General features: G+C 41.3%; 1 protein-coding gene across 5 annotated transcripts in view; it reads left to right on the top strand.

The window, feature by feature from the left end:
- The window catches only part of ZNF277 (zinc finger protein 277), a 64,808-nt gene that overhangs the window by 4,082 nt on the left and 33,287 nt on the right, over positions 1–27,439 (top strand). For 4 of the 5 annotated variants that reach the window (XM_075493901.1, XM_075493919.1, XM_075493911.1 and 1 more), the window contains exons 2-4: positions 18,518–18,716; positions 25,212–25,300; positions 27,190–27,272. In XM_075493901.1, the coding sequence (XP_075350016.1) occupies positions 18,518–18,716; positions 25,212–25,300; positions 27,190–27,272 (371 nt within the window). Of the gene's footprint in view, positions 1–2,590; positions 2,675–18,517; positions 18,717–25,211; positions 25,301–27,189; positions 27,273–27,439 lie in introns of those variants that run through there. The other variant, XM_075493923.1, reaches the window with a different exon arrangement.

Below are 27,439 nucleotides of genomic sequence, written 5' to 3'. Positions count from 1 at the left end.
CTCCATACTTCTTCGTTTTCTTCTTCTTTTTGTTTTTTTTAATTTTTTATGCTTTTCCACCTGTAATTCCTGTGTATCATCCCCTTTCACCAAACGACTCCTGCCTCTCCACATGTGTGATCTCTCATTGTAGTCCCTGCACCTTCTTCCCTAGGATTAAACTTCATTAGGCCTGATGGAGTCACAACAGCACGAAAGGCTGTAACGCAAAGCATCAAAGCATGACTGCCACATGAGGTGCCTGGCTCTCAGCAGTGTCATAACCTCTGCTCTTAGGCAGGAGCAAATTAGGACTCAGAAAGATGAAATTTCTCTGTAGCTCTCCTGCCTATTGAGCTTGGTAGCTAAAAGTTCACCCAAAAACTTTCGGGAGGGGGGGAAGTGAGGCACTTCTGGGGTCCCGTGTGCTAAAACACAGATGGGATTTGGCCTCCGTGTTGCTGCTTCTCTTCTGTTTTGGAAGCGGGGAAGTGAGGAGGGGAGCGGACAAGTGTTTCCCTTTTTCTACTTTTAATATGTCCCCAGGTTATCGGTAACTCCTGACAACAGCATTGTAGTGACAGCTTCCTTCACATTTGCTACTGCAAGCTGTGTTAGAGGGTACTGTGCTGCAGGGCACCTTAGACAAAGCTCATGCATGCATCAGGGTAGCCCTGCTGGAGGAGCGATTAAAGGAATTCCCCAGCAGCGGCCCCTGGCCACTTATGGCTCTCCCAGAAAGCAAAACTTCTCTTAATCCCTTTCTGATTCCCTTTCCCTGGGAGAGCCAGGCAGGGAGGGAAACGGCAACAGCAGCGATATATGTGGCTGTGCCTTGCCCTAAAGCCAGTTCTCAAGATGTGGAGGGTTAAGGAGGGTGGTACTTTTGAATCCCATTTGGGGTGGCAAAGACTGATCAGGATTGAAGTGCACTAGTGAAAATACTGTAGACACTGAGTAGACACCCTCACTGTCTGATTCAGAAGCACATGCACATTCATGGATCCCTTGAACATTACCATGGCCTTTAAACCTGTCTGGTATCTGTGCCTGGGCCTTCTTACTCAGAGTGCAGGTTTCCTCCTGTTTGCTAGCAAATCCAACTTGGTGTTGGCTATCAAAATGGATACACGCACTCACACTTGTCTCGCATGTACCCCGCAGTCATGGATCCCTCAAATATTAGCAGAGTCTCCAAGTCCATTGGCTGGACTGCCTTGCCAGGCATCGACTCTGCCCATGGCTGGACCCCGGGCCCCTTGCCCACCCACTGACTCAGACCTTGAGTCTTTCCAGATACAGGTCTCCTTCTACTCACTGGCTACTCCAGTTTGAACCTTGCTAGCAAATTACACATACACACACATGCATACAGGGTTAAATTCACTAGGAAAACATAGACACACCATGGTCCCTCTAGTTGCTGCTTCCTGGACCTGCAGACCTTGAGACCTGCAGCGTCTTCTGCAGTTGCTGGCACTTAGACCTTGCAGCAGTATCACACATAGGACAGAGGGTGAATTACACAAAAAAGTAGTTAAGAAAAGGATTTAGTAAGAAGATAGGAAAGACTGTGGTGATCAGGTGCAGGGTTTGATCAGAGAAGCGTACCCACCAGCAGCCTGTTTAAATGCAACTGGCCCTTTTTATTCTGCCCCCACTCCCTGCCTCCGTTTTCTCATGTTTGTTCCCCCCATCCTTCCCTTTCTCTGCCTTTGGCTCCTCCTCTAAATTTCCCGTAAGTTATACATAATCCCACAAGCCCCTTCTGATATCCCATAGCAAGTTTCATGCAGTTCCACAAACACCCTCAAATATACCATAACACATATGATAATCACATTTCCCCTTTCTTATCAGTGACAAAGTTCAGGTTGAACCTGTTCAAGGCTGTGTCTGAGTAGTTCCTTTAATGGCATTAGTTCCTGTAGTGACCAAAGATGACTTACTGTCTCTGTTATCACCTGCTCATTAACATTTGTTTGTGTGTAATCTGCCACCATCCTTGTTATTTGTTATTTCTTTTATACTGAATAGTCCTTAACCAAATAAAGTAATGAACCAGATGCCCTCCCATCCCACACATCCTTATACTACCTCTCCTATTAAGATCAGCCTCAAGTGAGCGGATTACCTCCTTCCTCCTCAAACATCCACAGCATGCGTGGTTGTGAATAGGGAGCTGCTGGCTGCTCGCTGCTACGGGTGAAAACTCCAGCAAGGTGACAGAGCAGCCATTGCCCCAAGCACACAGCTGCTACTTCTTGTCTGTTCATAAGAGTTCCTCAGACATTAGCCTGATGGGCTCACCCAGCTCACCTGTATCTGCCCATTTCTGTTTGATGGTTTTAGAGGTTGGTATCCTGCTCAGTACCCTTCCTTAAAACCCTGTCCAGTTCCAAATGTTCACACCTGTGGTTGCATCCTCAGTTGTTCCCCCACAAGGCACTTCCAAGCGTCTAGAGTAGCACCGATGATCTGTTTCTCATATTAAATCTATGTGTTCAGTGGAGGCTGGAGGATTTCAAGACCTGGGGCTTCCACCATACTATAGACTTTGGAGAGGGGGAGAAGGGATTCCTTCTACCAGTAGGCATTATAAGCTCTGTAAAGGATCTTGGTTTGACACAGGTTAATCATTGTGAACTGAACAACCAGCAATTACACCTGGAGGACAGGTTCACCAATTAATTCTGTAAGTGCAACACAATCTATTTTAATATGATTACAAGAATGAACCTCCTAAAACAGTATTATTTAAAAATGTTTTAAGAGCATTTGTTGTGATTTTTAATTAAAAATGCAATCTCATAGTAATTTTAAACAGTTATCTGATAGGCAAATGGATCTTGTGGAGGACTGGAAATTACTAAGTTATTATTGGTAAAATCACCTTTTATGTGCTTCTGTGTTTGAAAAGTAAAAGGGCAAAATCCTTTCATGTAACTGTTACAGTAAGATTTTAGTGTTTTTAGCCTTCACAGCACATTTCTTAAAAAAATGATGATGGGAGAATATACAAGTGAAACTAAGTATTTCATTAAATGGATAGTAATGGATTAATAAAATAAGTAAAGGATTGTATTGCTTGGTAATACAGATCTGAACTGCCAGTGATACTGCCGGAATTCTACAAATAATGGTGTTAGAAATGTGCACTGTATTTCATCTGAAGACAAAGGGGCATCCCTACACCTCGGCATGAATATGTAGCTCCCGTTAATGCAAGGCATAGGATATGTTATGTTCTCCAAAAATACCCAATAAAGGCTTGCTATTTGGTTTTCTCTGGATTCAGAAAACTTTCATAGCTTAAAACCAAAGGTGGATGGCCTTTATCTTTGTTAGATATAATTTCTTTAACTGCCTACTAGTGGACATACAACTGTATTTAATTCCAGTAATCTAAGCCAATGCTTGCCTGCTCAGTAGCAGGTAAAGGCTTTGATACATGAGCAAACTACCAAGTATCAGTTGCTCTATATAATAACTGGAGCTCCTTGAGAAGTAAGCCGCTTCAGACTACCTGGTGAGCATGTGCCTGTGGACCACAGAACAGCTTAAACATGATAACTTGTTTGCATGTTAAAGCCTTTAAGTTGTTTGAAATTTCTGCTCAGGCCTTCTGTTACCTGTGGTGGAGCAACAGTGGGTGGTGGTTCATCCATCCACAGATTGATGAAGACCTTTAAACTGTCTCAATATTAGCAAATACCTGATTCTTACCCAAAAAGGCTTTCTCATTACCTGAACAAATAATAGATGCGCACATATTTTATTTAGATGTAGAGGTGTGGACTAGGGGTGTTTTACAAGTTTTTTGAATGTTCTAAGTGTAACACAGATGCCAGGGTAGTTTGTTATGCCTATTGAAACACCTTGTTCACTGCTTTGGTTTGGTTTTACTGGGGAGTACTGGTTTCCTGGAAGACCACCAAAGTTGTAAATCCTTGTCGCCAATGATGCCTGCCACAAGGTGTGCCTGCCGTATAAACAGGTGATAGAGTTCTCCCTTTGAGTCTTTAGCCAGCTTTCCTGATGAAGGGATGCAGGGTTTAAACTAGGATATGGTTATGATAAAAGCGAACAGTAGGAAAGGAAGAAAAGGATTTAAATATTATGAAATTACAAGCGTTAAGTATTTTAACTTCAGTATAGGTGAAATTCTTGTCTGTCCAAACAGCCTTCATAACCTTTCCCAGCCCTGTGTGCTTCCTTCCACCATGTCCTGTCTTTCAACCCCTGCTAGAACTCTGCATCTTTGCGTGAACATCTGCATCCTAAAACTACAGCTGCTCCCAGACTCTCTCTGAGACTTCTGCTTCACATTCTTATCCACAAACTCCCAGCAGGCTGAAGCCAGGAGAAAAGCCTGAAAGCATTTGAATGTCTTTCTATGGACCTTTTAAAATAGTTTTAAATATTGCATCAATAAAGGCCCCGCACAATGTGGGAAAGACCATGACATTGCAGAACTGGGAGGGAAAAAATGGGGTAAGTTTTGTGCAACTTTAAAGCAGGTCTGCACTTGTGAAGCGTTGGGCACATCATCCTGACCGGTGTCTCACTGAAGTCAGGGGAATGCGTACGTGAAAGTGTGGGTTCTTTGCAGGGTTGTTGTCTTGAGTCATCAGTAATTAATTACAGTCACTTGAGCGGAAAAAACTAGTGTCCAATGACCTGATAATTGTTGAATTAAATAACGTATTGGTCAGTACCATTAAAACCGCATAACCAGACTGAAACTGTGCTGCTTAGCTTGCAATATGATGTGCGAATTTTTGAAAAATGCCAAACTGCTAAATGGTAGGGTTAGGTAATTTGGGGGTGTGCGAGCAGTTTTCCTCAGTAAGAATATGCCAGGTACTACAGAAGAGTACAAACGTAGTGCATGTGTCTATTTATGCAATACAGTTTCGTGTTAGGGAGCTTCTCTGCCCCACTTGGTAGGGCAGTAGATTTATGCCCTGTAGTATAAACAATAACACTTTTTTGCTCTACAAATGTGGAGTGCTCAAACTGCTTCATACAGGAATAGTACCCATATTTGATAGTTTGATTATGGTATGGAGCCAGGAGTGCTCAACTGGAGTCTTTATTGATTTTTCAAAACATGCTACATGTTATGGCAGTCAAATTGTAATTATGAAATAAATGAAAAGGGCATTGTGTTTTGCTTGAGTTTATTCTCTGGTTATAAAAGATTTTAGATCATCAGTGTACAGCAGTAACTGTCAACTTTTAATGTTTTGGCACTATGGGGAACGGTATAGTTGCCAGTCAGACGTCTGATCATTTGTATCAAGGCCTGGTTTCCCAGCAGGTAATTCCATGTTCACTGCTTGTTTGCCACTCTGTCCTAATATTTTGCTATAGTAGACCTGTAAATGAGAAATTGTAGATGTTTTGTCAGTGGCTTCAGTGGTCCAAAACTCTCAGACAGATACCTGTCTGTTCTTAGTAATATATTTCAACTGGGTTTCTTGAGCTTTCCTTTTGATTTTTTTGCCTAGTGTTTTCACTGGACCATCTCTTTTGAATGGTCTTTTTTTCCACTTTCATGTATTTTTCTTGATTTTTATGACTGACAGACAGTGACCAGTGTGAAAAGGCCCAGCTGCTTCTGTTTGATTCTTGCTCATTGAGATGTCATCCTCCCATTTGTCATCAGTGGCTCTGTCCCCGAGGAGTAGCTACTTCTGCTTCTTGCCCTGTGTAGTAGTAGCAGGTTAAAAGCCTCCTCTTTATCCCTCTGGTATAGAAGCTTTAGAACTGGATTTGCCATCTGTTTCAACCTCTCAAGCTGGTATGGTACAGTGTGGCTCTGTCCACATGAGCAAGTAATAAGGCACAGTAGGTAAAGACAATTGGTGCCGCAGTCCTTGCAACTATATTACATGGTTTGGCATTTTTGCTTCGGATTACGTGTAGTCAGTCTTCCCACACCAAACAGCCTCAATGTACAGGTGTTTCAAAGCTCTCTGAAGCAGTGCCCCTTGGTTTAGACCCAGATATCTCTTCTAGGGGTTGGGATGCGTTCTCTACGTATCTGGACTCCAGATGAATCCGGTTCACGTGCAGCAAAACTGCTCTGTAAGCGCAGCCAATGTGCAAAGCAGCTGGAGGATGATCAGGGACTGCAGGACTCGTGTGGGTCAGAGCTGCGCTGAGAGGTGCAGGAAGAGGGGCAGGGCTGGTGGGTAGTGCAGGGAATCACGGCGCAGCATCCTGCGATTCACGGCCACTGCCAAAGTTCGTGGTGTGTGCCCCAGATCAGCCCCGGCGGTCCCATGGTGTGAGTGCGCAAGACTCACAATATGAAAACAGGAATGGTTATGAAACAAATGCGTGCAGTAATAAGTGATACTGCTGTCACTGGAGCATTTTGCTAGCATTTGTCTTGACCAGTGTGCCAGCACTGAATTTTATTATGACTCAGTAATGCATGAATAAATGAGATAGAGCTTTTTCTCTGAAGGCTGGTATGTAACACAAAACATCCTGCTTGAGGTTTTAATTTGATTTTGTCCTATATGGGGTGAAAACATGCAGCCTGTGTTATTACTGTACTAATTTAATGTTCAGGAGTCTGCATGTATTTATACAGTTAGCAAAACGTTGCCTGAAAACCATAAACAACTTGTATCACTAATTGTAACATTCTAAGTCTGTTTCTTGAGGAAATTAACTTAAATTATTTCGCCATCCATGTCCATGAGCTACATTAGCAGTATCAGTTAGTAAGTGTATATCATACTTAAGAAGTCAAGATCGGTGTCATATGTTTAATGAATGTGTGAAGGACAAGAGAAATAAGTCCAGTATCACAAAAATATTTATTTCAAACTCTGCTACAAAGTCAGAATATGCTCATAGAAATTTGATATAGCCTGCTGTGAGATGTTCTTTGATCTGTAAGACATTAATATTTGAGCTCTGACTTGAAAACACTTTCCTCTGAAATTAATTTTCAAAAATTTATTTATAAAGAGTATAAATAGTGGATTATTTGAAATACAGCCAAAGCTTTGTTTTCGTGAGCGAAGATATCAATTAGGCTGAACTGTGTTGGTCCGCATCACTGCGTGCTATAATGAACTTTCCTTTTCAGCCATTGTTTTTTCCAGTTTGAATACCAATTTATGGAGGTTTGATTCTAAAAGTAGAAACAACTTATTTTGCTGCACTCCATCTGGAAAAGCTCCAGTTCACTGAGAAAGCAGCAACAGACCACAGAGCTTCTAACACCACAGGGCCTCTTCCTCATACTGATTCTTCATTAAGTAGAAAATTTGGTTAAACAATTCAGCCTTGAAGGCTTTCTGAGTATCAGGAAGGCCCGTCAGAATACCTGAGAGAGATTTCAACCTGTTCTGTCGGTGTGAAACCCACATACATCAGGATCCTAGAAATGGGACTTCTCAGGATGCACTTTCAGGTTAGTTCTAATTTATACAAGTCTGAAAAAAATTAGTGACATTTAAAATGAAAATTTCACACTATTTTTAGTTGTTTTTCTCAAATAGTTGCCTTTTTGAAGGAATGTCTACCAGTGGAAAACAGTTATAAACCCTGTGATGCAAACGTTTTAGTCAGGAGCATGGTAAAAATTCTTGTCATAATGACATGGGGGTTTCTCATAGGAATGGCTAAAGCAGGCTTTAGGTTTTTAAAGGAAAATCACACAGCCTTTCCTTTAACTGCAGAATGTAAAGCAATAATTTAAAAAGACCACTAGGCAATCCTTTTAACATCAAAAGGATAAATGTGCTTGGGAATTGAATCCTGTTACAGGAAAAGGACAGGTGACAAGAGAAAAGATAAGGAAAATCCTTGTAATAAAGAATTATTGATCTCTACTAAATAATTATAACAAGAAGTAGAGAGTAAACTAATTAACACGTTTTACATAGCAATGCTGGCATGAAAGATACTAGGCTTAGTAACTTGTAGCAATAAAGAAGTATTACTATCCTTATTAAACACACTGTTAAGACCTCTTCTTTGTGGAAGAGCTAAGGTCACAATCACAGTAAATGGAAACTAGGGCATTCCTATTTCCAGCTTGCTAATGTTTGCAGAGCAGTCAGCAGAACAGTGGCAGTGGTAACATACACAAGTACTAAATCTGCATACACACCTTTACTTGTGACACCTTCCAGTGCATATTTTTTAAAGTTTTAGAACTACAGTCTTCATCAGCTTGGTACAAAATTGTGCTCTTTTTTTTGAAGTAGTGAGTTTTCATGTGAAAATAGCAGAAATTTAGTCTTTATACCTCAACTTTAAAACAGCATTGTTTATGCTTTATTATGATGTCTTTGATATGCCTTTGTATTAAATAGCAAGTTAAACAGAAAAAAGCTACTCATTTTTATTAATTAGATTTGAGTGATAAGTACAAAAGAAGAATCTAAATGATCACTTTTGTCCTTCCATTACAAATTCTTGTGTTGGATATTTTCTTCCTCTTCTTTGTAACTAAACATTCTGAGTTTCAGGCTACATAATTACCTTGTTAATCTATCCAGATAATAGGGCAAGGTTTAATCATTGCTTCCTAATCCCTGATTTTAGTACGTAATGTGGACCTCAGCTCTCCAAGTCTACCATGTCATGTGATTACACTCAACAAGAAAAGATCGGTATTGTTTACTTCAAAAATATCTTTTTTGTTGAAGTGTCCTATTATTCTGGAGATCAGTATAATAATTCATACAAGCCTAAGTGATTCATAAATACCAATTTTTAAAATTAAACATTTAAGTACAGAGAAAATGTCAGTGAAGACCACTAAGTATTGAGTACCACTTCAGAGTCATCTTGATTTGCTTTATTGCTTTTCTATTAAAAAAAAAAAAGTGTAGCTGGATGTAGCTCTTTATAGATGTTCTTTAAGACAGCCTCCATGTATTTATGATATACGGTTCTTATCTTACAAATACATTGAGGTGAATAACAAGTCAAATAGCCCGCTGAACTGAGTAAGATCGTTCACATAAGCAAAATGTTTGCACAAATAAATGTTTGTAGAACTAACCACGGAGATTGCAAGGAAAACTTCATCCAAAGCCAAAATTCAGGAAGGGAAAAGCTTTGGGGAGATCGTATGACAAAGGTAAAGATAAACAAGTGTTCTTGGCAGGAGAGAGCTAGGGGATGAAGGGAGACTGATGGCTGGTGGTGTAAATCATACGCATGCCACGTCTGTACTGCAGGGGTCTGGGTAGCGGGCAGGGAATGGAAAGAGGGGTAGAAGGAAATGAGAATTACATTTTGTAGAAAATTGCATAAAGTAATTAAACTGAACTTGGTTTCCTGATCACCCATGAGGAGATCTGAGTGCTGAAGGTGTTCAGAGGAGGAAGATTCTGGTAAGGGCATCCTGCAGGAGCGAGCAGAGTGGGGTTAGAAAGGAAGCTATAGCCACAGGTGTGGAAGACCGGCGTGCTGAAACTCAAGAATGTGTTTTAGCCATGGGAGTAATGAAAAACCGCATACCCATCGCAGTGGAGCTCATAGGGAATAGGCACAGTCTAGGCACTATGAGCTAGGCAGCTCATAGGGAATAGGCACGCGAGCCCAGAGCAGCATCCATAGGGGAGGGAAGCAACATGAGTAAATCCTAAAGCACCTCCAAAGGAATCAGAATTTATTGACTGACAAAAGCAGATGAGAGTGGATATACTAAGACTCAGGAGATATTTTGAAGATGTTGCTGAAATCAAGGGAATTACCTGCTGTAGGTAGAGTCCAAACTACAGCCTTCACTGTTTAATGAAACAGCAAAGCAGAAGTTCTGCTGTTAATTAATAGTCACATGGATTGTCACTTGTGGGAATTAATGCTGCTGCGCATTTTTTCATTCCAACTTTTGGACAGGGAAGGTGGGGAAAAAATGGGTACACATACACTCTTCTGGTAATTAGGGTAAGACATGTTTTCCTAGTTTTGCTAAGAGTAGGAATTGGTTTTGTATTTTGAGTACAACACAGATACTCATGCAATACTGCCATTTCACCCTTTGGGTGTTCTGTAAACAGAAATGGTACTAATTTTGCTTAACAGCAGTCATAGGAAATCAGAGTAGCTCTAAAGGGTGTAATAAAATTATTCAGAATTTCATTCTGAATTAGGTAAATACAATTTCATGTTTGTGACCAAGATACCAAACCCTGCGTTTAGTTACACTAATGTGAGTCCGTGCCATTTACCCAGAAATGAGGTATAATGTGGCTCTGAGCTTGCACACAGCCTGTCTGTAGTTTGTTAAATATTTATAAATTGCATATTAACCTCAGCACTTAAATACTGTTATGAATACTTATTAGGGTCACTTTCATCTGTGTGTGTGTGTGTGTCCCTCTGAATGTGAGAACAGCGGTTTTGCTCTGGTCTTTATTTTTATTAATGTAGGGTTTTGTCTTTCTGGGCTTAAGCAGAAAGATGATGAGCAGTGGCATATACCTGCTGGTGAACTGGGCAATAAAGTAGTCTATTATTTAAACATGATCTTATTGGCAAGCACATTGGTTTTGTTTTATTAAAATTCCAACAGTTCACATTTTTATTAATCACTTTCCCACTCCTTCTATTCACTTGTATTCTGATGCCTGTGCTCCGGTACCCATAGCAACACTTGTTAATGCTAATGAAACTGCAACATCCTAAGCTCCCCGACAGAGCAGCCCTGTTAAATATGGCTATTAAGCACAGTTGTATTTCTGTTAGTTCCAGCTCCCAGCAGACACCTGCTCTATAGAAACTCTTGTCCTGAGATATTAGGATTTGGTAACTCACAGCTTTTCTTAAAACTGTCGTTTGACTGCAGCAAAATTCTCATATCCCAGACAGTGGATGCCTCAGAATATGTACAGTTTCTGTAAACCTGACAAGGTTTAGCTGTAGGATTAAGTACTCTTTTGAAGTGCTCATTTGCATTCAATGAAAAACTGGGCAGGGTTGAGACTGACTGATCTTGGGGGAAGCTGCAGGATGTGTCGTCTCCTAGAGCACATGGACATTTTAACTAAATATCAGTCATAGTGCGTTAACAAGCAGAAGTAATAGCTAAATAATTCCTCATGAGCTCAGACACAATGATAATTCAACTTAATAGAAGTACTTGGGTGCTTTAATATATAGAGCTAGGAAATTGTTATGTACATTGATTCTTCTTTCACTAAGGAACGTATTTGCATGTAGAATTGGTGAGGATGATGACAGGGTGTTTTCTTTCCATTATTCTGACTTTTGTTTTTGAATACTATTTATTTGGCAAGTCATTAGTCATCCATCTTTCATACTCTAGAAAACAAAGGAAAAATCCTGTAATCAGTATAAAATCTCTTCCAAGAATATGACCACAAATTAGGGAATGCTGCTGTGCCAACAAATAGATGCTGCAGTGCCAAGGCTGCAAAACAGGGAAGCTGTCATGTGCATTTCAAGTGTCAAGCCGGTGCTTCTCGGTACGCTTTCTCATTATAGCTCAAAAAAACTTGAATACTAGACAAAGCTTTAAAACTACTCATTTCCCAAAGAGTTTTAAATGCAGCACTGTTTTGTGCAGAATTACCTATAGGAATCCAGCTTGGTTCCCTAATGGATCATATCTGGGCGTTTGGTCATCTTGGTAACTAAATGGTTTTGCCATGTAATCAGTGTGAGCTTGGGGGAGGGTGCTCGGCCTTTCTGTTTTCCAGTCGGCATCTGTTATGCTGTTAGTGTGGAGTGCCAGGTTTGCTAGGTGTCTTTTGTTTTCCTGTCGTTCTTTCTCCCCTTTGTTCTCCACGTGTCTAAAAAAACCTCAGTCTTTTACTCATTGTTTAGACTCCTTTATTTGCCTGTATATCTTTGTTGTGTTCATTTTTGGTTTAGGATCATTTCAAGTTCTTGTGCTAATCTCCTCATAATATTAACCAGCTGTATTAATGAGATAATAAACCAGACTTGTTGGTAATGAATTGATTCATTCAACTACTGGATTTAATTAGAAAGACACTTAACATTCCAGCAGATGTTCTTATTTTGTTTCATTATCCTTGTGTTACCAACAGTGGGCTTATAAATATATACTCTGCATGTCTATATTTACATAATACACTTTTCAACCTAAATCCTTGTTGTTGTGCCATAAACTGCAAAAAATGACATGAAACCTGTAAATACATGTCTCAAGCCATTTTGTATTAATTCCTCTTTCATAATTTCATTTCGCAGACTACGTGCAGTCTTGAATTTTCAGAGTATTTTTCATCTGATCATAAAATGCTTAATGTTTTAAAAAATAGTTAGATTTCTTCTTCCCTAGTTAAAAACCCTTGTCTTTGGACTTATATTATCTCCTTTCCTTCTGGTCTTGTGCCTCTCATTCCTTTTTATGTGGCAAAGCTTCAAAAAGAAGAGTACGCGTGCCCCTCTCCTCAGCATTCCCTGCAGAGCGATTTAGGGAGCTCCTCGCTCAGCTTGCTGGTTGCCTGCTGGAGGGATCTGCCTCTGCCTGAGCTCTGGCGTTTGAGTCACGGCTGCAGGTTGCACCCCAGCACCAAGCCATGTGAGTTAGGAGTTGTAACAGTGAAGTTATTTCGTTGGTCTGAACCCCAGTACCTCCACTTTCCAGTTAGAAAATGTAATCTATGCAGCAGTGTTCAACTTGTCCCCAGATCTAGTCAGAGCACATAGTTCAGATGTGCAACCAAGAAGAACTGAGCACAACAGCTCTTGCTGCGTTTAGTGCGTTACATATGCCTACGCTGACGACAGTTGGTTTTGCAAACTGAAGCCAGTGCTGCATGTCCTTGTTAGGAAGCACATTGATAAAATCTTAGTGCTCTCTTTTCCTTTGTGTGTAATGCTTTTGAAGGAACCGTGCACGCTTTATAAGGTGTGTTTATGGTAAAATTACATGAAACGGCTGAGGCTGTTAAGCTGAGAAGAGAAGAGGAAGCTGAGATGAGAAGAGGAAGGTCCTGTTTCATCTTGCTGCTTCTCACCGTGCACTCCTTAGTTTGCTCTTGCACTTTGTGGACTCTTCCGTGAGCATTTTCAACATTATTGAGCAAAAAGAAAGAAGTGAGTAGTTCTGTCTGGTCAAAGAGCTGAATCCACTCATCAAAGGATTTGGCAAGCATAGGAGCCAGCACAAGCAGAAGGGCAATAGTAGGTGGTTAGGAGTGGTAGGATAAGGTGGAGAAAGACAGGATAGCAAGGCATCCTTTCACTTCTTAGTGGCAGCAAGCTGTTACACTGGCTAAACCATCTCTGAGAACTTTGCCTTTCACAACTCATCTTCAAATGCTGAATCTTTCCTTCCTTTTCTTTCTGATACTCACATCTATTGTATTGGCCGTAAAATTGCACAGCATATTGCTTTGTGATAATTGCATGTGTGATTGTGCAGGCACAGTACATTGCCTGTACCGCTATAGTCTGTATTATAACTCTGTGGGTGTAACATTTACTTAATGTGCAAACTAACATTAGTTTTGAGTTGAGAACAATTGTATTTGAAACTAAAAATGTTCCAGTAAGGAAAATGAATCCATTTTGAGCCTGTTGCTTCATTAGCTGTGAAGATTAACTAGTCTATATTGTAACAACACTTAAAATAAAATAAAGCCATATAATTTCTATAACAGGCAGCCTTTTTTTCATTTTCTTTTGTCACTGTTGTAATGGTGTGTAGAGTTCTGGTGCAGGGATCAGGAGTCCATTGCACTAGGTATCCTGTGGGTGCTTATAACAAAAAATAGTGCTTGTTCTAGTTTTGAAACTAATTTGCATAATCCAGATCATTTACTATACCATCTCATTGTCAAAAGTCTTCAAAGTATTCATTTTCTTTTCCCCTGAAGAACTGGGTGTGCTTCTTAGTCTTTGTTTTCAAAGAATATATTCCTCTAGTCTCTCCTTTCTATTAATCTACATTTTTTAGCTCTGAATTGGCTGTAAAAGGCCACAATTTTATCTGTCCTGTTAAAGGTTGAACAACATGGTGTCAGCTGTCAGTTCTGTGAATGACAGAGGGATTTTCTTAGTTCCTGAGTTGGGTGGGCTTTCTGTGAAGCCTTTGGGATATCTCTTTGCATAACAGTCATGCAGTTTTTCCATTAGGCAGAAGAGGAAAACTCAGTGGTGACAGGATGATTTGGCAGAAACTTAATGGATGGATGTTATAAGGCTCTGTTCTCATAGGGAGCTAGGTCCTGTGCTGTTCACCACAGACACAAATAGCAAGGGGGCTAGGTGATAAATTTTGCCGTCAATACACATTTTTTTCCCCAAGTGGTAAGCAGGAGAGCCAACTGAAGCATTGCAGAATAATCCCATGGTATTTGAGTGAACTGAACAAAAAAAGCGCTATTCAATGTTAACAAATGCAGAGTAGCACGCATGGGAGTGAACACAAAGAGTATGTCCGCTGTCTGGTACGTTAACACCTGATTCACAACTTCTCTGAGACTTTGAAATCACTGAAGATAATTCAGTGGTTAACTCAATGATCCTAAAAGCAAGCAAAATGCTAGGGATAAAAAAGAAATAGAGAAGAGATTGAGGAAAAACTGCGCTGATTTAGAAATCCATTTTCTTCCACACTTGGGGCATTTTCAAACCACCCCCCACCTCAGCACGTGAAGAACGGTAGAGTAGACCTAGCCAAGAGCTGAACAAGGGCAACAAGGAACAAATGAAGGACCATTAGGAGAATGTGACATGTTGCTGCAGGTTTTTGTAGGTGTTAAAGACTGACAATTTCAAACAGTGCTGAAACAAATCTGTGGAAAAAAGGAAGCTATGAAATGCTGTTAAACTGAGGTACATGTGACAAACTCTCCACCCTCAGATTTCTGGAAGATTATGCTATTTCTGTGATTACTGTTTGTTTACCCTATTTTTATACACTTCCCTAGGTAATTGCTTCTTGCCACTGTCAGCCAGGGCACTTGCACTAGACAGATGTTTAATCTGACCCTGTGAAGTCATTCTTGTGGCAGTAGAAAAGCTTGCTGCTTTTCCCTCATTTTCAAGTGCCTCTGCATGGGGGAGTCCTGGTGGAGTCTGAGAACTCGATCTGAGTGTTTTTATTTCCCTGTTAGCCCTTAGCTGTGCTTTAGTTAACAGCTTTTCTTCAGTACCTGTGGCCACTCTGCTCCAAATATAGCATCAAAATTAGCTGCTTTTGCAGAGATTTCAATAATATGCTTAGCTTTATTTGTACTGTTTTGATGTTTGTGTTATGTGTTAGTCCATTAAGTGCTACGCTAAAGGCTGTGCATCTTTGTTCAGCTCTGTGCATTTATTCTCTTGTTCAGTGTTTTTTGCAGCAGATGAGTACAAAAATATTGTCATGGATTCTTTTTTCCCTCACCTCCTCCTTTAAGTGCCTTTGAAATAAATTGCATAAGCTTCTGCAATTGTCACACTGGTCCAATAGTCTATATTTAAGTTGTTCTCTTTTAGTGTTAGCTACTCTCTTTGGACAGCAAAAAAATCTTCAACACAGTTTGTTCCTTTCTGCAACTTGCCACTACAATTAAAGATTAACAGCTCTGTTCTTCCAACCCAAACAATTGCTATTCCCAACTACTCATGCTAAATAACTGTATCAGCTCCTTGTCTATGTTGAGTAGCCATTCCTGCCACACACGCCTATCTTATGAAAGTTGGTTTGTTGAAGCAGATAGGCACTTGTTTATTTGGACTTCTAAATGTTTAAATAGGTCATTGCAAGAGACCTAAACCAAAAATCAACAAAAAGCAGTGTAGCTGCTTACTGGGCACAGCTGAACTGGCTGACAGAGTATCTTCTTAGTTCTCTTGGCATCAGTGAGAGTCAGCAATTGCAAAGGAAATTAAGTTGCTCTACTTTTCTCAGTAAACATGTTTTAATGATTCTTCAAGCTACAAACTAATACTGACTGTAAGAATGCACAAACCTAGGGTCTTGCAGGTAACGTCAGTTTTGCTTGGGAGAGCTGACCCTTTCATGAGAATTGCTCTAGCACTTAGTGTAGCAGCTGCTGTTCTTGAAGTAGGGAAAAACGGAACAATTTATACAATGGCAGTTTTATAAAGAAACGTCTGGGGGAAGGGAAAGGGCTGAAGTGCAGGTAAAGTTATGAGACGAAAAATGTTAGATTGCCAACAGCAGTTGTATTGCTCCAGGTAATGCCATGCTCTGTGTGCTGCCAGCTCTCCGCGCTGCTTAGTTTTATGGGATAAACTGAATTCAGTGTAACCTGACCATCAGTCTTCAGCCAAGTCACTGCCTTTCCAGGAAGTTTTATTTTTCAAATGTCATAAGTAGAAGCCTCAACAGTTGTGCAGGGCAGATATGTTGTTCCAGGAGCAGCATGGAACTGATGAAGCCATATTTCCTATGGTTTTGTACCCTTTCCCACCTGTGGTTCCCAGTAGCTCCAGCTTACCCTCTGTCCCCTGCAGCATGCTCATCGGTCAGCCATCAGCACACGCTGTGCCTGCTCTGGAGCACTACATGTCCATGCTGGCTGGCCAGCCACTGCTGAACAGCATGTGCAATGGATGGGAGAGTCCTATTCCCCTCTCCGTGGCTCTTCCTTTACCTGAAATTTATCACAGAACTTTTAGGAATATCTCAGGTCCAACTCTGAAACTGCAGCCCTTCTTTGGTTATTTCAAAGTCTAGGCAGAGGGTGGGGAGGGGCAGTGCTCCATTAGTTTATTTTCGTAGGGAAAAAAGCTAAATAGTTATGATTTTTAAAATTATTTTTCAAATTTTCCATGTGGACAAGTTATCAAATTATCAGATTTGGTGTGCTTGCCAATATATAATACATACATGTGAATTTTGTAGGGTGAAAATTGTCATACATTGATTCTTCTGTCTGATAAATATTGTTAAATAAACTTCCTTTAACCTTACACATTTTAAAATTCCTGTGTGACAAAATAATAGGTTTGGGAGAAGGCCTTTTTCTTAATTCTTTAGATATCTTCAGAAACCAAAACCCAGGAGGTTCTGTCTGAACATCAGGAAACATTTTTTCACTGTGAGGGTGACCAAGCACTGGCACAGGTTGCCCAAGGAGCCTGTGGAGTCTCCATCCTTGGAGATACTCAAAAGCTGTCTGGACATGGTCCTGGGCCACTGGCTCTAGGTGGCCCTGCTTGAGCAGGGGGATGGGACCAGATGAGCCCCAGAGGTCCCTTCCAACCCCAGCCATTCTGTGATTCTGTGAAATTCCATTTCTTTACAGAGGTGTTCATGTCACTGCAGGAATCCAGAGGCATGGAGTTTATTCTCCTGCTGCACAAGTTAACTTCGTATCACAAGAATCAAGGAGACCCATGATGTTTTCTTTTCAGTTTTCATCCTCAGAGTGCAGGAACTATTGGGGAGCTTTTTCTCTTTGCTTTTACTCTCCTTTCGCTATCCAAAATTGATGTATCTAAAATTGAAGATACATACTGAAATTGGCATTTAGTTCCAAGATAAACCCTTACCAAAGACTGAGATATGATTTGCTTGGAAAATGAACACCATGGTTTATTTCTAGACAACTGGAATTTGGTTAGGCTAATGGGGCCAGCTGTTGAAATCTGTTGGTCACACAGTGTTTCTTAATGAATTACACTAATTTATACCAGTGGAAGAGCTTATGAATTTACACTGCTATTATTTAAATTGGAGGGGGAGGGGGGGGGACACAACAGATATACCCTGAGCCAGTCTGCTTGTTTGCAATACTCCTGCAGTACTGTGCAATCCACCCACTTGTTGAACTACAAACAGCAGCCAACCTGGAGAACATCAGCCGGTGACTCACCTCTGTGTGCTGTCATTTGAGCAACCTATGTCTGACTGGGGCAGCATAGTACAAACACGGACCATTGACCTTTCCACATGGGGCATGGCTGGCCCCTCCTCAACATCTGTACGGTTAGGAAATGTTTCAGTGGATATAAGCTTCCGTGTGGCAGTAATCTTTATCAAGAATAGTTGTCTCCTTTGTCACAGGACAGTAAGTGAGATGCTAATGGGAAAAAAGGCAAGACAAATGCATACAGACCTTCAAGAGTCAATCAGAAAATGAAAGAAGTATTGTGCAATAAATAAAAGTATAATTAGGAGAAATCAGCATACAAACCAGTTTGTGCTATACAGTCTAAAGCCTTCCTGATAGTATGAGGAATGTGGCAAAGAGAGTAACTTCATTCATGTCAACAGGTAGACTAGGTAGTGAGAGGAAGAAAAGTAGGTTTCTCATCATAAAACTTCCTTTAATAATAAGCAGAGCACTTGTGTCTGTTTGACTTGGTGTCAGCTGGGAGTTTCAGTTGGAGCAGATACTTGAGAACTGTCCTGTGCTAAGCTCCCACCGTCCTTGGAAATAATGCAGTCAACTCACTTCCAAGCACCTTGTCGCTGGAGTGATCCATGCAACAAAACTGGGACCCAACAAAACGGGTTTTACATGTATTCCCTAAAAGTACTCCCAAGTGATGTATATTTATTCACTTAGTCAAAATTAATTATTCTTTTTTTTTATTTTAGATACAGAGTGTATTTTGGAGCCTCTGTCTCTGCCAGAAAGTCCAGGTGGTGGTGCTGCTGTAGAAAGTTCTCCCTACGTGCCTTGTATTTTCTGCAAAGAATGCTATCTCTTAGCAGAACAAAACCAGCTCCTGAAACACATGATTATTGAACACAAGCTCGTCATAGCAGATGTGAAACTGGTTGCAGATTTTAGAAGGTAAGGGTTATATTGTTTAAAATGAGTGTGTATATGTGCAGATATTATAGGAAGCTTCAGAAAACTAGAGATCATCTTTTTGAAATACTTTAAAAAGCAGTGGGGGTATTGTGGGAGGATTTTTATTACTTTTTTGATGAGCTTTTTGTTGCTGGATTGTAAGGTTGTTTTCCTGATCCCCTCGCACTTCCCAGCCCCTAGATGTTGCTGGAACCAGGGGACTCGACATTAGAATACAGGGCAATTCCTGTGTTAGATATTCTTTGCCATATCCTAGGGATTTCTCATGTCCTGTCTACTAATCAACAAGTTGCATACAAGCTAGAAAGCTGTTTATTTCATAAAGCACATTCTAGAGAATCAACTGTCCTAATTTTGGGTTTTATTCGTATAGGGCAAGACTATTTCTACCACTGTACTATGTCCTAAAGCTGTGTATTGTACACAGAAGCTGCTCAGTACAGGATCTCTCACATTCTGGGATGAAATTCATTTGCCCTATTTTAAGGATGCCAGTATTTCCCCACAGAAATCGCATTTAATCCTTAACTATACTTTACAGTACTGTGATCTACATACAACTGTGACTCCTTCTACAGCTGTGTCATTGATCATCTCAGCAGGGTCACATTTGGCTTTCTCTCTCTGAACTTCCTCCAGTAGCTGGCATGGCCCCAGCTGGCTTGTAACTTCAGAAACTAGGCGCTTGCTTGGCATTTTGCTTTCACACACAGCAATGTATGGGCCAGGCGGTAGGCTAGGCAGTACCTGCCAGTTTGTAGATAGTTCTGTTGCAGTGTTTAAATGTTGGCTGGATAATTTCTCAACTAAAGGGATTTTTCTGGTAGGTCTTCTGTGATTAGTTACTCAGCCAAAGCCAATAACTTGTGTCTATCAAGATGCAAAAAAAATGAAATATTAAGATGAAATTTAGGAAATGTAAGCCATATAAATCCTTATTCAGATGTATGACTTAACATTGCTTAAAATTGAAAACTGATACTTGTTTTTGTTTGTTTTTATGCTGAAAGCAGGCAGAACAAGAATGTAATGTTCTTTGGAGATAATGCTAGTTTCCTCAGATAAATAAAGGGATCAGAGCTGCTCAGTCACGGACCACTAGTTTAAGTGTGCTTGGGGGATTATTCTGCGTTAATAGAAATGTATTTTAAAATCACCTTTTCAAGAAAGTGTCCATTTAGATTCCTTTTGCTGCTAATGCAATTGGAAGGTAGCCAAATCTTATAGAAAGTGGCCCCAGGATGTAAAATGATGGAGTTGTTACTCTGAAGTGTGCCTTCTCTTATTTGCTGTACGGAATATCAGTAACACTATGCACAAAAAAAGGAAGTATAATCTGAGGTGTTAAACTGAAATATGGAAAATCATAGAATCATAGAATGAATCATAGAATGCTTTGGGTTGGAAGGGACCTTTACAGGTCATCTAGTCCAACCCCCCTGCAAGAGCAGGGACATCTTTAACTAGATCAGGTTGCTCAGAGCCCCATCCAACCTGACCTTGAATGTCTCCAGGGATGGGGCCTCCACTGCCTCTCTGGGCAGCCTGTTCCAGTGCCTCACCACCCTCATTGTAAAAAATTTCTTTCTTAAATCCAGTCTAAAACTGCCCTCCCTTAGTTTAAACCCATTGCTCCTTGTCCTGTCACAACAGGCCTTGCTAAAAAGTCTGTCCCCATCTTTCCTATAGGTCTCCTTTAAGTACTGGAAGGCTGCTATAAGGTCTCCCTGCCGCCTTCTCTTCTCCAGGCTGAACAACCCCAACTCTCTCAGCCTGTCCTCATAGGAGAGGTGCTCCAGCCCTCTGAACATTTTTGTGGCCCTCCTCTGGACCCGCTCCAACAGCTCCATGTCCTTCCTGTGCTGAGGGCTCCAGAGCTGGATGCAGTACTCCAGGTGGGGACTCACCAGAGCAGAGCAGAGTGGCAGAATCACCTCCCTCGACCTGCTGGCCACGCTTCTTTTGATGCAGCCCACGATACCGTTGGCCTTCTGGGCTATGAGCGGACTTTGTTGGCTCACGTCCAGCTTTTTGTCCATCAGTACCCCCAAGTCCTTTTCCACAGGGCTGCTCTCGATCACATCATCCCCCAGCCTGTATTGATACCGAGGGTTGCCCCGACCCAGGTGTCGGACCCTGCACTTGGCCTTGTTGAACCTCATGAGGTTCACACAGGCCCATTTCTCCAGCTTGTCCAGGTCCCTCTGGATGACATCCCGTCCTTCTGGCCTGTCAACTGCACCACTCAGCTTGGTGTCATCTGCAAACTTGCTGAGGGTGCACTCGATCTCACTGTCAATGTCATCGATGAAAATATTGAACACCACTGGTCCCAGTATGGACCCCTGAGGGACACCACTCATCACTGATCTCCATCTGGACATTGAGCCATTGACCACTACCCTCTGGATGTGACCATCCAACCAATTCCTTATCCACTGAACAGTCCACCCATCAAATCCATATCTCTCCTATTTAGAGAGAAGGATGTTGTGGGGGACCGTGTCAAAGGCTTTACAGAAGTCCAGATAGATGACATAGATTGCTTTTCCCTTGTTCACTGATGTGGTAACTCCATCACAGAAGGCCACTAGGTTGGTCAGGCAGGACTTGCCCTTGGTAAAGCCATGTCGGCTGTCTCGAATCACCTCCCTGTCCTCCATGTGCTCTAGCATAGCTTCTAGGAGGATCTGTTCCATGATCTTCCCAGGCACAGAGGTGAGGCTGATAGGTCGGTAGTTCCCAGGGTCCTCCTTTCTACCCTTTTTAACGATGGGCACAATGTTTCCCTTTTTGCAGTCACCAGGGCCTTCACCTGACTGCCGTGACTTTTCAAATATCATGGAGAGTGGCTTGGCAACTACGTCAGCCAATTCCCTCAGGACTCTGGGATGCATCTCATCAGGTCCCATAGACTTATATATGTTCAGGTTCCTCAGGTGGTCACGAACCTGATCTTCCCTTACAGTGGGAGGGGCTTTACCCCCCTGGTCCCCAGCATGTTGTCCATTGACTTGGGAGGGGTGAGGAGAGCGGTTACCAGAGAAGACTGAAACAAAAAAGTTGCTGAGTACCTCAGCCTTCTCCTCGTCTGTTGATACTAGGTCACCATTCTTGTTCATCAGTGGAGGTACGCTTTCTTTAACTTTCCTTTTCTGGTTGATATACCTGTAGAAGCCCTTCTTGTTATTCTTTGCATCCCTTGCCAAGTTCAGCTCCAGCTGCGCCTTGGCCTTCCTGACCCCATTGCTACACAACCGGGCAGCGTCCCTATACTCTTCCCAGGTTACCCATCCCTGCTTCCACTGCCTGTGCAGTTCCCTCTTGCTCTTTAGTTTGACCAGCAATGTCTCAACTCAGCCATGCTGGTCTCTTCCCTTCCTTGCCTGATTTCCTGCATCTGGGGACTGAGAGCTCTTGCGCTTTAGGGAGAGCATCCTTAAAGATGTGCCAGCTCTGTTCTGCTCCCCTGTCCCTGAGGACCGTTTCCCAGGGGGTCCTACTGACTAACTCCTTGAAGAGCTGGAAGTTTGCTTTCCTAAAATTTAGGGTCCTGACTATGCTCCTCGCCTGTCCCGTATCCCTCAGGACTGTGAACTCCACCAATGCGTGATCACTGCAGCCTAGGCTGCCTCCAATCTTGACGTCACTGATGAGCTCACTTGCATTGGTGACCATCACGTCCAGTATCACATCCCCTCGGGTAGGTGTGTCTATTACCTGGGTTAAGAAGTTATCCTCAATGCACTCCAGGAGTCTCCCAGATTGCCTACAGCTTGCCGTGCTACTTTTCCAGCAGATGTCGGGGTGTTGAAGTCCCCCAGTAGGACAAGAGCTTGTGAGCGTGAAGCCTCCTGTAGCTGGAGGAAGAAGGCTTTATCAGTAGGCTCTCCTTGATCGGGCAGCCTGTAGTAGACACCAACCACAATATTCCTTTTGTTGCCTCAGTCTCTAATTCTTACCCATAAGCTTTTGACCTGCTCGTGGCTATTCTTCAGGGACAGCTCTTCACACTCTATCCATTTCTTGATATAGAGGGCAACACCTCCGCCCCTCCTTCCCCGCCTGTCCCTCCTGAATAGCCTGTAGCCATTGATAGCCACACTCCAGTCATGGGATTCGTCCCACCAGGTTTCAGTAATGGCAACCAGGTCATAGCTTTCTAGCAGCACAGTAGCTTCCAACTCCTCCTGTTTGTTGCCCATGCTGTGAGCATTCGTGTGGAGACACTTCATCTGGGCTGTCGGCCATGTCACCTTCCTAGTGGAACACCCCTTGTTTCCCTTAAGGTGTTCCACAGAAGTTTCCTTGTTGGCTCCTACTACCTCAGGAGCCGCCAGCTCATCTCCGCAAGACTTTGACTGTGGTGCAGTGTCCCCAGCACGCCCCCGGGCAACAGGCTGAGGGCCCATACTAGCACCCCATCCCTCTAACCATTATGTGTCCTCCCGCGGCTTGCCGCAGACAAGCCTGATATGTTCCTCCACCCCCTTCACATCTAGTTTAAAGCCCTGTCAATGAGCCCTGCAAGCTCCTGGGAAAAGACCCTCTTTCCCCTTTGAGGAAGGTAGCTCCCATTTGATGCCATCAGGCCTGGTGCCGTGTAGGCCATCCCATTGTCAAAAAACCCAAAATACAGGGAAATACAGGGAAACAACTAAAATACCAAAATACAGGGAAACAACTATGAAAACTTACTTTTTTTTGTACTTAGCAGTGAGTTACAATCAGTCTGAGGAATACATTTCCTGACAGAACTAAAAGAAGTGGAGAAGCCAAAGAAGAGCAATGCTAATGGAAAACTTTTTTTGTCATTGTTGTTTTTTTAACTTGGAAGAATAAAGATAAGTTGGCTTTAGGGCAAGAGGAAGAGATAAGGGGAGTAAGCTTCCAGTGCATGACTGGACGTGATCACTCATGGACACTGATCACTCATTCTCTCTCCCTGGAAGTATGACAAGGCATTGATCATTATTTGATCATTGATTATTTGGGTTAAGTCTTATGATATGAAATCCCTTAACGGTAAGCTTCATGGCACAGATGGTTATGGTTAAGTGAGTTTGTCTGAACACTGTTCATTTATTTCAGTGCAGGGGACAGAATAAATGACATCTTGAAATCCTTTCATTTGCACATTTATGTCCTAAAAGCTCGAGGATGACTTATTCTGGACAACTTGCTTTTCTGTGTAGCAGCAAGACTGTTTCATTGTGCATTATAAACAGTAGAGTAGGCGGGGGATAGCAAAATGCTCACCTCTTACTGACATCTAATGATGCCTCTGAATGAGCTTCAGCCATGCACGCTGGCTTCGCTGTGCTTGGCTGTCTGCTGTACCAGAGGTTAATCCTCTCCTTGTCAAAGTTAGCAGAAACAACCGTGCTGATTCCTTGGCTGCTGCAGTTAAAGCCCTCATATAGTAAGATAGAAGGTAAATAGGGGTAATATGAACCACCATGGGATGTGATAGCTGTGGCAAGTAAACTTTTAGATTGCACAAGTATTAAAAGCTACAACTATTTAGAAATGTCCTCATAATAACGATAGCTGATTTTTTATACTTTTCCTAATTTGATGTCATGCCAATAGGAAGCTGTCACTGAATAGTTAGCCTTTACCTTACCGACTCTCACATGATTTATATCATGCACATGAGTCATAAGTATAAATATAAGCACGCACTTAAACATTTTCAAATTTTTTTTTTATAGTGAGATTCTGAACAATTAGCACAAGGATTGCTTGGTTCCCTTCATCATATAATTGAAGGTGATGATTTCTTCTTGGTTAGGCAGTAGCTTCTAGTTCAGTGGGAACCTAATCTCAGTTGGGGTCTCTTAATGCTGCTGTAATACAATGATAGTACAAGAATGTTTCTAAACAACTGTAGTTGATGGGTTAAACCTTCAAGATGTGTTTAGGGCTTTCCTTATTCTGTCTGCTTTCCTACCCCCAGGTGTTTGGGGACTTCATTTTTCTGTCTGTCTAGTTGTCTGCCAAGCTACAGCTTTCACTGTAACTCCACAGGAGACCTGCCAAAACCTCGCTTTTGACAAGTTGGTGTTTTCACCGAGTTTCAGATTCCTGCCTGCATCTTGCAGAACACAGACCATAATGTTTTGGGAATTTGAGAGTACTCTGTAGTATATCTTTTCAGTAAAGATGCATCTGAGTGGCACTTCTGTCTGAAGATGTGAATAGGTCACTGTGTTTATGTAAAGCTTAATGCAAATCTGTCTTATTTTCTTTACTTTGACAGGATGGTTAAACCCAGTTTTAATGAAGCTGAACAAATTTAATGAATTGGAAAACTAGATTAAAGGAAGAAAAAACAGAGACAGGAATTAAAAAAAAAGACACAGAACACTCTTAAGAATTTAGAGGATGGGAAAAGCGAGACCCAATCAACTGTTTATTAAACTTTTTTTGATGTTTCCTTTTTCACTAATCATCTCCCCCTTATTTTTAAAGATACATCTTGTACTGGAAGAAGAGGTTTACAGAACAGCCCATCACAGACTTTTGTAGTGTGATACGAACAAATTCGGAAGCTCCATTAGGTATGTATGCTGCTTGCTTACTCTCTGTTGGCCAGGTCATGTGACCATTTCTGGCATATACTGCTGCTTTGACCAGCCAAGGATGAAGTAATCTGACACTAGGTCAGAAAAGACCTAGTGACACAGAAGTAATGTTTAACTCTTAACCACATATTTAAACTTACATTTTCCAAGGATTGCCACACGTGCTTCAGCACTGTGCTGAGTGAGGATGAGCTCAATACGTGCTTAAATGCGCTGCCGAGTTAGGGCCAGTTGCAAATCAAGGCCTAGAAGCAGTGCTGCTTACATCGTGGCTGTGGAAGCTTTGCTACCCACTGCATAAATAATTGGTTACGGTCCTTCCAGAAATATTGGAGAAAGAGTGAGCTATCTTTTCCATCTTCCCCCTGTCCACCACCTCCACTGATGCCACTAACTCTTCCTGGACATCAGGGCCACAGTCACCCTTCCTTTCCCCTGCCACAGTGCCTACTGCCTCAAGAGTATTCGGAGGCAATATCTTCACGGTAGGGGTACAAAGACTGCCGTTTTCTGGGCTCCAACACAAGACCAAAGACATACTTCACAGTTCTGCTGTGTTGGCACAGTGGGACATTCCATCATAAGGACAGTGATGACTGTGTGAAGGAAGTGTTTTTCTCAGAAGTAGCTGATGTATTTCTTCAGCTTCCCCTTTTCTAACAGAAAGATATAGTTTACCTAAAAGCAGATAAGAGGACGTTAGGTCTTTCCTGCATCTTTAATTCTCTGTGGAGAGCTTGAAAGAGAGGAAGAAATGCATGCTGCCAGTGTCAGAGATGTGTGGAAGGTGAAAAATGAGTACAAAATGGATGAAAATTAATTGTTTTAATTATTCAAATTAATTTTAAGAAAAATAGTCCTAGAAAACATGAAAATTACTCCAAAGACCATAATTGCATTTCTCTTACATATGTATGTTTTTGCTTCTGAAATTTTAACACTTACCACTCAGTTTGAAAATTGCAAATGAAGCGCCTGAATGCCAGAGCTTACCAGAATTACAAATAATTAATAGCCCTGCCAGAGGACAATGAGAATACTTCGTTGTTTGTTTGTTACCAAATTTGTTAATTTTAATGGCTACCTCCTTCAAATTTGATAGCTCAGATATCAGGGGGTTTCTCTTCTTCACACAGGCTTCCATATTAAAAGATGGGAAAGGCTGAAATCTAGCAAGTTTAAAATTGTGAAAAACTTAATAATAAATAATAATAAACTTTGTTTTATTATTAACTTTGATATGAACATAAATAATAAAAAGGTTAGTAAACATAAAATGTAGGTAAAACATATAAGTAGAAATATAAATTAGGCAAGTCTCAATGTGTGTTACCAAACAGTTACCATACAAATATGCATATCTGCAGATGGAATGAGATCTGATGGTAGAAGGTAATGTGATCGGTCAGGGTAAGGGGAGGGTATACCAAATGATGATAACTATGGAAAACAGACAATTACTTAGGGAAATAACTAAAAATCCCACATGCAAGATAAAATTAAAGGTGATTTTATGTTTCTTTCATGCTGACTTTATACTGTAACCAATATAAATGATTAAAATTGCTTTATGTGTCCAGAAGAACCATCATAAAAACGAATAAAGCTAGTAGTGGGGAAAACCTATGCAAGACTTTTGTCTTTGTACTGCAATATAAATGACATAAAGGTCTTATAAATATGTATATACAAATATTGAAGCATGTTTCATTAGATTATGAAATTAAAGTAACTGAGTTTATAGATTAAAAAACATATTCTCACATTCTTAACACATTCCAAAGGTTTAGCAAATTATGTGCTAGAAATATTCAAAGCAGCTGCAACTTCCCATCCTTTACCCACACTTTCTAATCTCTTAACAGAAGAACAGGACAATTATTTTCTTCTATGTGATGTTTTACCAGAAGACAGATTACTTAGAGAACAGCTTCAGCAAAAGAGACTGGTAAGAAATTACTGTTGTTTCATTTTTTGAGGTAAACAGTTCTGTAGTGCAGCACATGGTAACTTAGTGGTCATTTTAAAGTGAAAGCATTTTTTGCTAGACTGCAAAATTCTGGGGTTTTTTTTTAATTTTTTTAAGTTCATTTCCCTAGCTGCTGCACAAACATA

This window comes from Mycteria americana, chromosome 1, assembly GCF_035582795.1.
Source record: "Mycteria americana isolate JAX WOST 10 ecotype Jacksonville Zoo and Gardens chromosome 1, USCA_MyAme_1.0, whole genome shotgun sequence".
Lineage (NCBI taxonomy): Eukaryota > Metazoa > Chordata > Aves > Ciconiiformes > Ciconiidae > Mycteria > Mycteria americana.
This window is presented reverse-complemented; position numbering and strand designations above follow the sequence as displayed.